Source organism: Drosophila subpulchrella, chromosome X (assembly GCF_014743375.2).
Source record: "Drosophila subpulchrella strain 33 F10 #4 breed RU33 chromosome X, RU_Dsub_v1.1 Primary Assembly, whole genome shotgun sequence".
NCBI classification, from domain to species: Eukaryota; Metazoa; Arthropoda; class Insecta; order Diptera; family Drosophilidae; genus Drosophila; species Drosophila subpulchrella.
In genome coordinates, this window is record NC_050613.1 from 25902262 (window position 1) to 25915711 (window position 13450).

Here is a 13450-nt window from a genome sequence, read left to right on the forward strand (position 1 = left end):
GTGAAACAGATATGATTAATTGTTTTCTAGATTGCCTGCGCTTTTCTTCAACTTTTCTTTAGGCTTGACCTACATAAGTATTTTAAATAATCTCTTAGTTCTGAACTTTTAAAGAAATGATAAGTGTTTCTGTTAAGGAATATTGTTATGTCAAGAAATAAAAGTGAAAATGAGCTGAAGATAATAAATGTACCTATAAGAAATTTCAGAAATATAATTAATAACTCTGCTTATAATAGAACTTTTATTTCTATAGTTCATAGATCACTTCATAATTTGGTCAAGTTAGGTTTGCTTAAAGTGTCCCAGTGCAAAGGTAGTCTACTTTTGGGAGCAAAGCTTGTGGAAAATAAGTTTCTTAGTATTTTCCCGCAAAGCTGACCAAATTCCCTTACCCCTAATTCAGTTGTTTTCGGGGTAAAAACACACCACTTTACCGGTGACTTTTTTTTTTGTGCCTAAAACTCTGATAACTGATAACTACCACCGATAGGACCGAAAAGTAGAAATGGAAAACAATTTTTCATTTTGCGTGGATTTCTATTCTTTATTTTGTATACCCTTTTTTGTTTTTACCCATTTTTTTTTTAGCTAGCTAGCTAGTCAGTTCTGGGAAATCAACATAGGCGAACATTTAATTGAAGATAGTTGGGCCTGCTGCATTTGTTTTTGGGTTTTGGGTTTGAGTTTGGGTTTTAATTTTCCACGCAGGCACGCGATTGAAAGAGAGGGCCGCCGGAAGGGCGGAAAGAGATGGCGAGAGGGGCACGTGTCCCGAGTGCCGCCTGCCATCTCGCTCGCACAGCGGCCATCGCTCTAATTATAGGTTAGGCCCGGCCGTAATCCCATTGGTCGAAGCGACCATATAGAGGGGGCTGAGCTCTGGGAACTGGTTTTCCCACCGCTCGCCGGGGTTTTTATGAATGAAACTCTGTGGGGTGATGGTGAAAAGGAAAGGAGCGTACCACCACCGAAACACAAAACACATATATCTCTCATCTCTATATGGGCACCCATTCGCACCACCAAAAAGAGAGTGTTGGTGGTGGTTTCGTCGAACGAGATGGATTGTCTGTACGACCGTCTCGCTTGCACTAACCTTTGGTAAATGGGGATCCCAAACGGGGCGAGCGCTACGAAGTGGAATATAAACTGGGTATATTTTTGATCATGGTGTCCCGCTCGCACCGCTGCCACTGCGACGTCGGCCGAGGCAGCGACTGCGACAGCGGCGGCGGCAGCGGCGACATTTAGCCAAGCTTTTTGTTCGCGTGAAACAGTTGCAAGCCTTTGAACGATCAGCGACGACGGCGTTACTTTTGGCGCGGATACAGCAGCGACACTTTTTTTTCTCGTTGGCAGGCGCCTCCTGTCACCCAACCAAGCAAACCAAACCGATAAACAAACAAATAAACAAGCCAACTGGCCAACAAACAAAGCATAAACAAAGCATAAAAACAAACATAAACAAGCCAACAAACCCAGCAGACAAGCTAAAACGAAAAAACAACTGTGCATTTTTGGTTCGAGATTCCTTTGATTTGATCGCTTACATTTATTTTTTTGCCTGTGTTCCTTACTAAAAAAAAAACAAATCCCCTTAAATATTATATATTTAAAATCCTATAACCAGTGGACAATAAGAGCAGTCAAACATTGCAACTGTAGAGGGCAAACACATCAGCAAACATCAGCCGACGGCCGAGTGAACAAAAGTGCAGCGCCGACGGACTCACAAAAAAGATACAAATACAGATACATATACAGATACGGATACTATCTGGGCTAATCCTTACGCGATTTGCTGCCCATTTGCTTTTTTTCTGAGTGCGTGTGTGCTTGTGCTGTGCTGTGCTGTGCTTGCCAATCCTTAAAGATACACACATGTCCATGTCCTTTATGTCTCTATTTCCCTTACTCTCTTCAGTAAAAAACCAGTGAGCCTCTTCTGCAACAATAGCTACAGAAAGCAAAAAAGAAAAGATACGAAAAGAATAGAAAACCCAACCAGTAGACGAACCCTAAACCATTGTGCGAACCCAAGTGGCCGCAAAACAATTGAAAAAAAGACACCATCATTGTGCGCCTCAAATTGACAGCGGCAGCAGCAGCAGCAGCAACGACCACTGCAACTGCAACTGCAACTGCAGCAGCAACATCGGCGGCAGCAGCAGCAACATACACTGCGACAAACATGCTAACGGACATGACCCCCACAGCCGGTCAGCTCTACGGATCCCAGATCCCGGCCATGGGCATGAACATCACCAACATCGCCACACACTTGCAGAAGCCACAAGTTAATCCGGTAAGCCTATCCCGAACCCGAAAACTCGGAATCCTCGGATTCCCAGATACGTATCTCCCAGATGGGTCACTTAAGATGCTCTTATCGCGGTGCATCTCTCTGGGCAATTGCAAACAATTGCCTTTCCTCTAATGATATCCCATCTACATTAACCTTATGAAGTGGGATTCAAAAAGGCATTTGGTCTTTAGATAGCATTGTAGGGTGTAAAGATACAATATGCACAATCACTTAATAAAATAACATCGATATAATATATATGTTCTATAGCATAGGCTCTTCTTACAATTACAAACAATTGCCTTCCATCTAATGATATCTTATCTACATTGACCTTATAAAGTTTGGGAACACAATTGTTGGATAAGAGATACATATTAGGCTCATTCTCTTTAGAAAGAATTGCCTTTTATCTTTTGAAATATATATAAAAATATATATGTAAGAACATATAAGCTAGATACTCCTTAGATAGAATCTATGGGAGTTACACTCTAGATACAATTTTTAGCTTTTCAGATACATATTCTGCATATTTCCTTTAAAATCAGTTGACTTTTATCGATATGTTCTTATGGATAAAAACCCTCCCTAGATACTTTCTTTGGGTATGAATGGGATACATGATACAGTTTCTAAACATCTTATAAAATAATATTTACATATGTCCAAGAAAAAATATATACGTATAGGTAGATCTACCTTCTTAGATACAATACAGTCGGTTATAAAGATATAAAAGTGTCTACACATCTTACTAAAACTATGAAATAATAATAATCTGAGGTATAGATGATATTTACACCTTATACTATGTTTATGCTATAAATTTCATGCTTTCTCCAATACATGAAATTATAATAGCCCCTGTTTATACAACACAGACAAATTCATGAAATGATATTAGTAAAGCTGTCAAATTTTTTGAATTTGATATGGAGCTCTATAGAGTAGTAGGCTGTGAAGTAGGCTGTGCCTCAGCATTTCGTAAATTGGGGCTGAATTCATAGTCAACTTTCGTGTGTTATCGAATTCATGAAATGGTGTTTATGCACACACGAATTTGCTCATTTCATGAATTGATTTCATGAAATAGGCATAGCATAAACACAGTATTAGATACATTTCATCTTGACAAAAGATACAATTTATCACACTCCTTAAAACAATTGGTACCCATCTAGCGAATTACTGCCCAAATACTGAAGTTATCTGTCTATTGCTGTAGTTGCATCTTATCGAATCAAACCTTTTTTATTTAATAGTTACAAATTTAATTTTAGATGCAATTGTATCTAGAGCGTAATATAAATGAAGATACAATCTCTAAAGGTTTCCAAACTGGTTCAAAAATAAATGCAATTCTGGAAAAGTTAGCTGTATAGGTATAAGCTATTAAAAAATGTCATAGCCTTGCCCAAACAAATTTTTTAAATATTATATATTTAAATAAATCTGTATTTAATCGAATGGATACATAAACATATACTTTACTTATATTTATGGACATACTGCCCAATTAGAATTCAAAACGGTGGCAACTAGCCCACAAAAACAGGTCCATTGTGCGGCCAACAAAAATGCCAAGTGCCTGGACTGTGCATTTCATAGATCTCTTTGTAGAATATCGCCCCGAGTATCTCATGGATACATATGTGAGCTCACTGCGGACAAGTGGCTGGCGGGTATTTTTCGAGTTAGTCATGATTTGATGAATGCATCCCACAGACACTCGAGCATTTCGACATAAATCATTCGCGTAGAGAAGTCAAGTTGTTTCATGGAAAAGTATTTCATGGATACCGAGCTGCCAAAGCGGCCAAGTATCTACCATTTGCCTGGTGGTTACTTTTCCAATTGTCGCCGCTATCAGGCAAATCAACCACTTACACGGCATTAGCATTGACAATAAACAGCCATAAACAAACAATGATTTGGATTCAGATGCCGAGATTCCGATTCAAATTCGCATACGCATCCACATCCGCATCCGAGGAATTGACAGTAGCGCACACCTTTTGCCAGCCGCTCAGCTGGAATCCCTTTTGTGAGGCAGTGATGATGATGATGATTGGAACTCATCGGGATTGGGAGTATCTAATGCCAGGGAACGGGACACAAATCGATTGGATGCGGCTTGTTCAGCCCTTGATTTTTACTGTGTGTTTCTGTGTGCCAACGGATTTCACGGTATGGGCCACAGATACCTAGAGCTGCAGATACAGATACAGATACTATGGATTTTCGGGGATACTGAGACCAGGTAGGCGCCGTTTCTCGCTTTCAAAATCAATTATTCAGGCTCACTTGAGGTGTGAAACTAACGATGGAATCATTCCCGGGCCTACTTTATTTTTTTGGCAAAACTCTAGAGATCGTATTTCCACGCTGACTTCTCGACTCGGCGGCGGAAGCAAACACTTAAAGGCTAAAACGCATCACCGTTCATAATGATCTTCTGGCCCCGATCCAAAATTCGCTCATCAATCTCGTCCGGGCCTTTGATCAGGCCCGAAAAACTAAGACAGATTTGCGCTAATGATCGTTTTGTACATATATGACTCCTCCGGGCTTTTGGTGTTGCTCTCGATTTCGATTTCAATTCGGCTTTCAATTAGCAGATTATGCAAAAACCTATGATCTTGCCACACATCATATAATATCATAGTGCGGAGCCCTGTAATTCGAAATATTTCGTTTTAATACTCTGTTATTAGTCCAATTAATTTAGGGTCAATGTCGTATATCATTCAAAAATTACCCTGAAAACCCTATTTCTAGTATATATATTAAGCTGTCCACTTGAAATCAATGTCGTTAGAAAAGTATAGCGGTTGCCAACACTATTTTTAAAGAAAAGGAGCTTAAAAAGCAGTTGGTTATTATTGAATATAAATAAATTCAATAAAGGCTAATACATAAGTATCTATTGCTTTTAAAATGTTTTTATTGATATTCAGAATGTCGTCATTAAAACCATATTTTGTAATTTTATAAATAGTTTAAATCAATTTACCATAACCATTTTTATTATTTTAATAACTTAAAGTTATTATGTGGCAGTTTGAACCTGGGGAATTTTAGATTTTTCCCCTCGTCTGGGGATTTGCATGAATCGCATGACACTTTTAATAGAGTCAGCAACGCCAAATGGGCGCAATGTGATTGAGGCAATGGCAATCTGCTGCCCCTGGCCACCGGCCCGCCCCCTTTTTCCACGTTTTCCTCTTGTTTTCCTCTTGTTTTCCTTTATTTTTCACTTTTTCCAACCAAAGTGCAGACGCCACGCAACTGCGTGTGCCCATAAAAAATGTATTTGCCAAGAACCGCAGAACGAAACGAGCTGTGGCTCCCATATAAACTGGCCCCTGGTCTCCAAGCTTCAGTCTTCCAGTCTTCCAGTCTTCAGTCTTCAGTCTCCCAGTCTTTCGGTCTCGTTCTCCAACGGATCTGCATATTGATGGAGCAGAGAGGAACGAGAAACGTTTATTAAAATTAATACCACATCAATCATTTAACAAACGCGCCTGTCGGCCAAGTTCAAAGCAGCGGCTGCGACTAGACAAAAAAAAAAAAAATATATATATATGTATACTTTGAGCCAACTCTTTGGGGCCTGCTTAAGAAAGTTACACATGCGCATTGGTTTTAATTAAAAGCGTTTAAAGACATCACAGAGAGAGAGAAAAAAAAGGAACAGTAGAAAGATGATAAATTACCGAGACAAACTGAAATTAACATTTGTGCCGGGAAACAAAAAGAGACAGCCGTGTGGCTAGCAGATCACAGAAAAGCTCGACTCGACGAAGGGATTATATTGAAAGCCGCTGTTAAATTATTGAAAATCATGCAACGATCCGCGCCGTTTTCCCATGAACAGCAGCCTCATTTGTTCACTGTGCGCTCTGCGTCGGCATAATCAGCATAACAAAAGGAATTAAGCAATAAAATATTAATGAAAATACACTGGGGAAGATCTCGCCGCGTCATTGACTAATTTGTTTGTGGTTCTCCGGCTTCTTTCTCCACTCGGGAAGAAGGCGCCAGAGGTCTTGAAGGCAGGGAGTGGCCAGCGGTAGCCGTGACAGGCGCCCCATAGATCGTACACCTGGAGAAATTGGGCTGAGGATTGCTTTTGTCCTCTAAATTTTATTGGAGAACCGTTGGGAACGACTCTGTATGGTTATATAACCTCATTATATCAGATTTTTAAGCTTGGAGCATTGGTATAGGGACTTTTAAGCATCTTGCGGTTAACTAACCTTTAAAAATGATCTGGAGATTAAACTTAAGAGTTGAATCAAATTTAATATAAGGATCTCCTGATAAAAGCTTGCCTGATAATATATGAAACTCAATTACGAAAGTTGGATATAGGCCCTATAAAGATCTTCGGGTTAACTAACCATTGGAAGTTATCTGGTGGTTACATTTTGTAATAAGCTATTATATAACCTCATTCTATCAGGTTTTTAAGCTTGGAGGTTTGGTATAGGGACTTTTAAGCATCTTGCGGTTAACTAACCTTTAAAAATTATCTGGAGATTAAGCTTAATAGTTGAATAAAATTAAATATAAGAGTCTCCTGATAAAACCTTGCCTGATAATATAAGAAACACATTTACGACAGTTGGATAAAGGCCCTATAAGCATCTTCGGGTTAACTAACCATTGAAAGTTATCTGGTGGTTACATTTTTTAATAAGCTCAGTCAATTTACATTGATTTCCATGACAATCTAAAATAGAAACCTTTCATAATTATGTCAGTTTATCACATTAGGAGCTTTGTTAAAGGGGCTTTCAAACAACTTTGGGTTAGCTAACCATCAGAACTTATCTAGAGCTTAAATTTAAACAGAGAACATAATTCAAAATTTATTCCATGTTACTTAATAACATATTATGGCTGCTGAAATGTGATCCATTATATGGTATTTCCATTGCTTTCATAGATCCTGAAATTAGCTAACCATAACCTAATAGTTGTAGTTAGGACCTTATGGGTTTTTCTGAAATGTTCTCAGGCTAGACAGGTACAATAGCCTTGCCTTGCAGAATAAACACCCCTTTTCTGACAGTGTTCTTACCTCCTTCGGCTGCTCGACATATTTACTTAATATGATTTGGCTTAATGAATGCGCCTTGGCTTTGTGCCTGCCCCCTTGCTACCCTGTAGCCATTCTTTTTCCCCTCTTTCCAGTCTGGCCTGGGCATTTTTCACCTTTGACAAAGGCTGAGCCCGTCGCAATTAACTTGCGTCATTTGGAAAATTAGTTGGCATGATGCTGCAAAAAATGCAGGGAGTCCAGAAAGGAACATCCGCGGGAGGGGCGGGGCACAAGGTCGCTGCTGCTTCAAAAGCGCCGCTTGAAAAGCATTTTTCAATTTGGTTTTTCCTTTTTAGCCTTACCATTTTTTTTCTTGTTCTGTTACTTTTTTCAATTACACGCAGACCACGCACCAAAAATTCATATGCGTGTGTATCTGACTTTCTGACTTGCAGTTTATATAGCCTGGCCATAAAGAAATATGATGGTGAGAACACGCTGCGTATACGCAACACAATAAATTTGCATGCCAAAATGAGAAAAACTGGAACAGACCCTGACCAAAATTGCTTGACAAATAATTCCACAACATCAATATGCAGCAAGTGATGTGATTTATTTTTAATGGAATCAAAATGTCAGGTGTGTTGGAATTTGATGGAGTCACACAGCATTGGCTTCTATTTTAAATGCTTTAAAACAATTTCTGTGTGTAAGCCCTTCTAGAGTAAACTTTACACGCCCTTTTCGGGGCGTTCAGCCTGGATAATTGAGATTACAACACGTGTTAACTGCCAGTCAAGTACCGCTCCCCGCCGACAATGTAATAAACAATTTAAATGCCAAATAGAATTTATGCAAATTTATCGCTCTCTCTCGAAATGAGAATGTTTAAAAAATGCTAATACTAATTGAATTTATACATATATATAAAATGCTTAAATGCGAATTTTCCCCCATTTCTTTGGCATTCCATTGGCTTGGCTTCGTTTCTAATGAATATGAATATGAATTTGAATGGCCAGGGGGCCAGGGAGTGATTGACTGGACTGGACTGGACTGACTGACTGACTGACTGGCTGACAGAATGACTGACTACCGGGCCAAGTGCATATTAGATGGCCCGGCAATTACCTGCAACAACAGCAATCACTCAATGCTGAATGGTCTGAATGCGCTTCTAATGAGTCGAGAGGGGCAAAAGGGGTATCCGACGTGTGTTCGCTTTACACCTTACACTTTGAACATTCCCAGGTGAGATCCATCTACCTATGTATACCCCCCCAACCAATTCTTCGACATCACCCTCACCGGTGGTGTCTCTGTTCTATTATTCACTACTAATTTGAACTGACATCGAATACGCTGCAGGTGACAACCGCTGACAATCGGTAGGAACTTTCGGGAGGGCACTATTAAAACGAGAAGGGGGGAGGTGGGGACACGCCCACCACAACCCTTGGTTATTTCCACATCTATCATGTAATAGTTTAACTTCCAGCTAAGGTTGGGTTTTTGTAATTAAATGGAGTGCTGTCAATTATTTGTTTGAAAATGTTGCTTTGGTATTGGGTTCTATTGAAAGGTAATGCGGATGCATAGTACTAATTTTCATTTTATTAGGAAATTTTATGTGATTGATTTTATGGGATTGATGGGATTATGGAACCTACAATCTTCTGGCTTTGAAATGAACTCACATTTTGTTGGAAATAATTCAGGACTAGTGATATTAGTGATCAAAATGGTATTGCATTTGGAAAAATTTAACTTTGTGATGGCGCCCGAGCAGGGATCTTTGTTTCAGAGAAACTGTATGAGAATCTTCTGGTTAACTAACCGTTACTTAACTAACCGTTACTTAACTGACAATATTAAGACATTTCATCGATCTTTGTTTTTAGAGAAAGATTTTCTTCTATAAAGTTAGCTACTTATGGTGATGGTGATACACACAATGTATCTGTAACTTAAAGGTACTTTCTTTCCGCAGCTGCCATTATAACCCCTTAACCCTCTTTCGCCGATGGCCAGTGGTGGCCATTTTTGGGTTAATCGCTGCCCGCATCGAGGGGCAATTTTCATCTGCTTTTCGCTGCTTTGGCCAAGTGCAAAAGCGACGATTGCACAAGCCACAAGCGGCCACAATAACTTGTTATAAATTTTGTTGACACGAAGTCAAGCGTTTGAGCAGCGTTGATTTGAATGCAAGTTCATGAGTTAATCAATTTTAATGCCCGGCAACAACGGCACGGCAACATGGGCAACATGGCACCACAACAAGTTTGCTACCCAAGCACCGGTCGTCGATCGATCGACGATCGCAGATACTATACCATAGTATACCCTATAGTGTGGTATAGTATTGAGGAGCCCCTTTCTCCGCGCCCCTGGCAGCTACCCTCCTTAAGCAATCAATCGATCCAGCCTCGCCTCGCCTCGAAAACAGCATCGAATTGTTTGATCGTGTTGTAAATTTCTGCTCGTACCCAAGTATTTTCCAACTTGGTGACGGCAATGCGGCGATGGCCGACTCCGGAGCTCACAAACTGGCCTTATACGGACCCCGAGAGTCGGGGCAAGACATTATTTATTTATATGTATTTTTTATAAAGCCTTGTATAACTTGATAAAAAAAAAAGAAACAGACAAAAAAAAAACAGCAACGAGCCACATCGGCTGAGCCAAGCCGCAAGATTGGGTTACGTTTAAAAGTTTTGTGCGCTTGCAGAATGAAATGATTTATGGTCTGAATTACAGATAATTGTGATAATCATACCGAAAAGGTTCGGGCGCAGTTCGCATTCGCAGATATTTCTCGCTCTCGTCCCTGGCTCTTTTTTTTATATGTGTTTTCTTTTTTTTTTTTTTTGGGCCTGGAATCGATACAGAAATCGGGGGCTGCAAAGGGTTAAGAGCGGGCAGAGCGGTACAAAAAGGCAGCCATATAAGTTCGAGGGATGCGTGTCTAAAATGCATAAAAGATTTCATTTCGCAAAGAGGTAGACACAAATGGATTGAGGGAATTATGAAATGTTGATCAAACTCGTGAGTCCTAAAAATGTATCTCAAAGTTCTTGGTTAGTTAGGGGTATATGAGTATTAAACAAAGTATATTGAACAATGAGTATTTATTAGGAAATGTAAAATATTATTTATATAATATTATGAAGGTCAACAAAAATATATGAAAATATAAGTAAAGTGACAAGTATACCATTAAAATATTTCAATAGAAGATTGGTAATACCTTTCTTTACACAATAACTTGTACTTAAATATTTTCTGCATTTTCATCGATCTATCCCATATCTTTATTTGTATCTACCCATATCAATCTCCATCTTCCAGGACCTTTTTGACTTGTTCACCTCACACATGAGTCCTTTTCAGCTGAGTATCACTTAGTCTAATTCCCCCACGTCTAGGCTTTCTGCATAACAAAGATTTTTGCTAATTTCTTCACAAAAAAATATAAGAAAAGAAAAGAAGGAGACCAAATACCAAAGCGGAGATAATTCCGACACACACGGAATTATAGAGAAAGAAGGGCGCAGAGTGCTCAGATTTGTCAGGAGATTTTCGGCTCAGGGGCAACTTAACAAGGCACTACAATGTGTGGCCGATGATGATGATGGTGATGATGATGATGACGACGATGATGTATACTATATGTATACATATGGACATTTCCCTGGGCTGCAGTTTGTTTTCGTTACGGCTATTTAGTGCTTTGGCCTGCTCAAGCGCCTCGGTTTTGGTTTATTTGCTTAGGCGGCTTAGGACTGAAATGCCACAGAGGATTTATCCTACCCATGCCATACCCATCCCATCCAAAACCATACCTATCCCATCCAGCAACAAAAGAAGATAAAAATCCTCTGTTTTTTTGTGGTGCATTTCACAACTTTTTATGTGGTCATATTTCTTGCAAGTGCTGAAGTGTGCCCGACTGACATACCAAGTTGGGATGGGATTTTTGGGGCCCCTTCGAATGACAGGAAACGAGCGCCGAGCCGTAAAACGCTTCAACTCCTCGGCATGTTTAATTGCCGTTAGTTTTTACACTCGCCAGCGAATATCTCATCGAATGTCAAAGCCAGCCCACTAAACTCAGCCGATTTCCCGCTTTCGCCTGATTTATGTGGTAGGTGCTGATTTACAAGGGGGCAGGGGTTACAGCATCTACTTCAATTGAATTAAATCAGGCCAAGGATAAGGTTGCTGGATAAGAGGTTTCCTTCAAAAAGGTTATGCTCCGCTTGTCCGTAACTGTCTGTTGGGCTGAGTTTATGCTCATGGAGTCACTCAGTTAAATATATATAGGACACATTCTTTTGGCTTTACGTTTCAGTTGTAATATATCTTTTTTAAAAATAATGTCAAAAATGATTATTCAGTGGTTTTCTTCGAAAGCCTTTTCTTCGCTTGTCCGTAACTGTCCGTTATGTAGAGATTATGCTCATGGAGTAACTCAGTTAAATATATATAGGTAAAATTCTTTTGGCCTTACTATTAAGTGTCGATATATGTTAAGAATAATGTCAAAAATGATTAAACAGTGGCTTTCTTCGAAAGCCCTTTCTTTGCTTGTCCGTAACTGTCCGTTATGTAGAGATAATGCCCATTAATCACTCAGTTTTATAAAAACTGATCACAGATATCTTCATTATACCTCTAAACAATGCTGTTAAATTGGGTATATCATTTGAAAGTCAAGAGTATTCGAGGCCCTCGATCTTTCCCTTGATAGCTCCCACTCTTCAAAGTTCTTCTGCCGACCGTCTGTCATCACAACCAAAGGAAATCTCAGCCGCACAGAGCCAGCTGTAAATATTGTGTTAAACATTAAATGAAGTCGTTAAAATCGTTTAATGATGCACTCGTTAGTCACTCGCGTTGACAAGTGAGGTGGCTTTTTTGGCTTGGGGATCCCGGGATCCCCCCGCAAAATCTGGGGAACTCGGGAACTTGGATGTTGACGACTCCTCCTACTTTTTGGCTGCTTGGCAATCTGGCGCGTCAAAATCAACGGGCATGACTTCAGTCGGCTGTTGTCAAAAGGAATTGAAAGGATGTTTGATGGCATGCTAAATTGACAAATGCATGCAAAACACTTTTCGGCTGCCGCATTTGCGCATACCGGCTCATTATTCATAGCTAGTAAAAAGTTGCATGTTGCCGCCGTGCGGCGATGTTGCTGCTGCTGCTGCTGTTGCGTGTAAGTTGCCATGCAATTGGCAGTGCCTCATTCCGATTTAATCCCAATGTTCTGGGGGCAATTAGCAAATGGGGGAAGAGCCTGTTCTAGCACTTTTTGCAAACCCTTTTTTGTTTCAATATTTACCTTGGTTGCATTGGGATGCCCTGATGTTGGTGCATCAAGTGTTGCTGTTGCTATTGTTGCTATTGTTGCCGCAGCTGCTCAAAGTCAAACGGTTTTGGGGGTCTAGTCATAAGGTCAAACTGCGCGCATTATCAACGCTGCCACAACAGCAAAATCTGCAACAATTTGGACACTGCACAAAATTACAGCTTCATTTTGGGAACTTTACAAAAAATATACAGTCAAGAAAATGTATGCTTAAGGCTAAAAAATTGCAAATAAATTTAGAATATTTTAGTAAAAATATTGATCCCCTGATATAAATATTCCAGAATAAGATTTTGAATATAGTAAAAAGAATTTTGAATTATATTCTGTTCTAATTCTATTCAATCAATAATCTTGTATAGAACCAATAATGTTAGAGCTGTGGAAAAAAGTTAAGTTAAATACCGAAAATATTTAAATGAACAGTATTAAAATTTATGTTTTCAGGAATTTATTTTGAAAACATACAATAAAAGAAAGAAATTTTGGTTGTTTCATGTAACTTTAATCAATAAGAATTATATTCTATCTGTACCTTGCATAGAAAAAATTGTATAACTCAAGGAAATTAACAAACTAAGTCCTGAAAATATTTAAAAAATATAATATATATGAATTTTTGTCCAGTGTAGAGCAGCAACATTATGCTTAAGCGCTGCAAGCGGTTCGTGCTTAAAAGCGCGCGACACACACACATATTCCGGGGAAACATTGTTGC

The 13450-nt window shown here is 39.4% G+C and overlaps 1 protein-coding gene across 3 annotated transcripts in view; it reads left to right on the top strand.

Annotated features, from left to right (window-relative positions):
• The first annotated feature begins 1295 nt into the window (after positions 1 to 1295).
• LOC119557199 (transcription factor Sp9) overlaps positions 1296 to 13450 on the top strand; it is a 32496-nt gene continuing 20341 nt past the window's right edge. For 2 of the 3 annotated variants that reach the window (XM_037869852.1, XM_037869854.1), the window contains exon 1: positions 1296 to 2308. In XM_037869852.1, coding sequence (XP_037725780.1) covers positions 2195 to 2308 — 114 coding nt within the window. In that variant the 5' untranslated portion in view covers positions 1296 to 2194. The remainder of the gene's footprint in view (positions 2309 to 13450) is intronic. The other variant, XM_037869853.1, reaches the window with a different exon arrangement.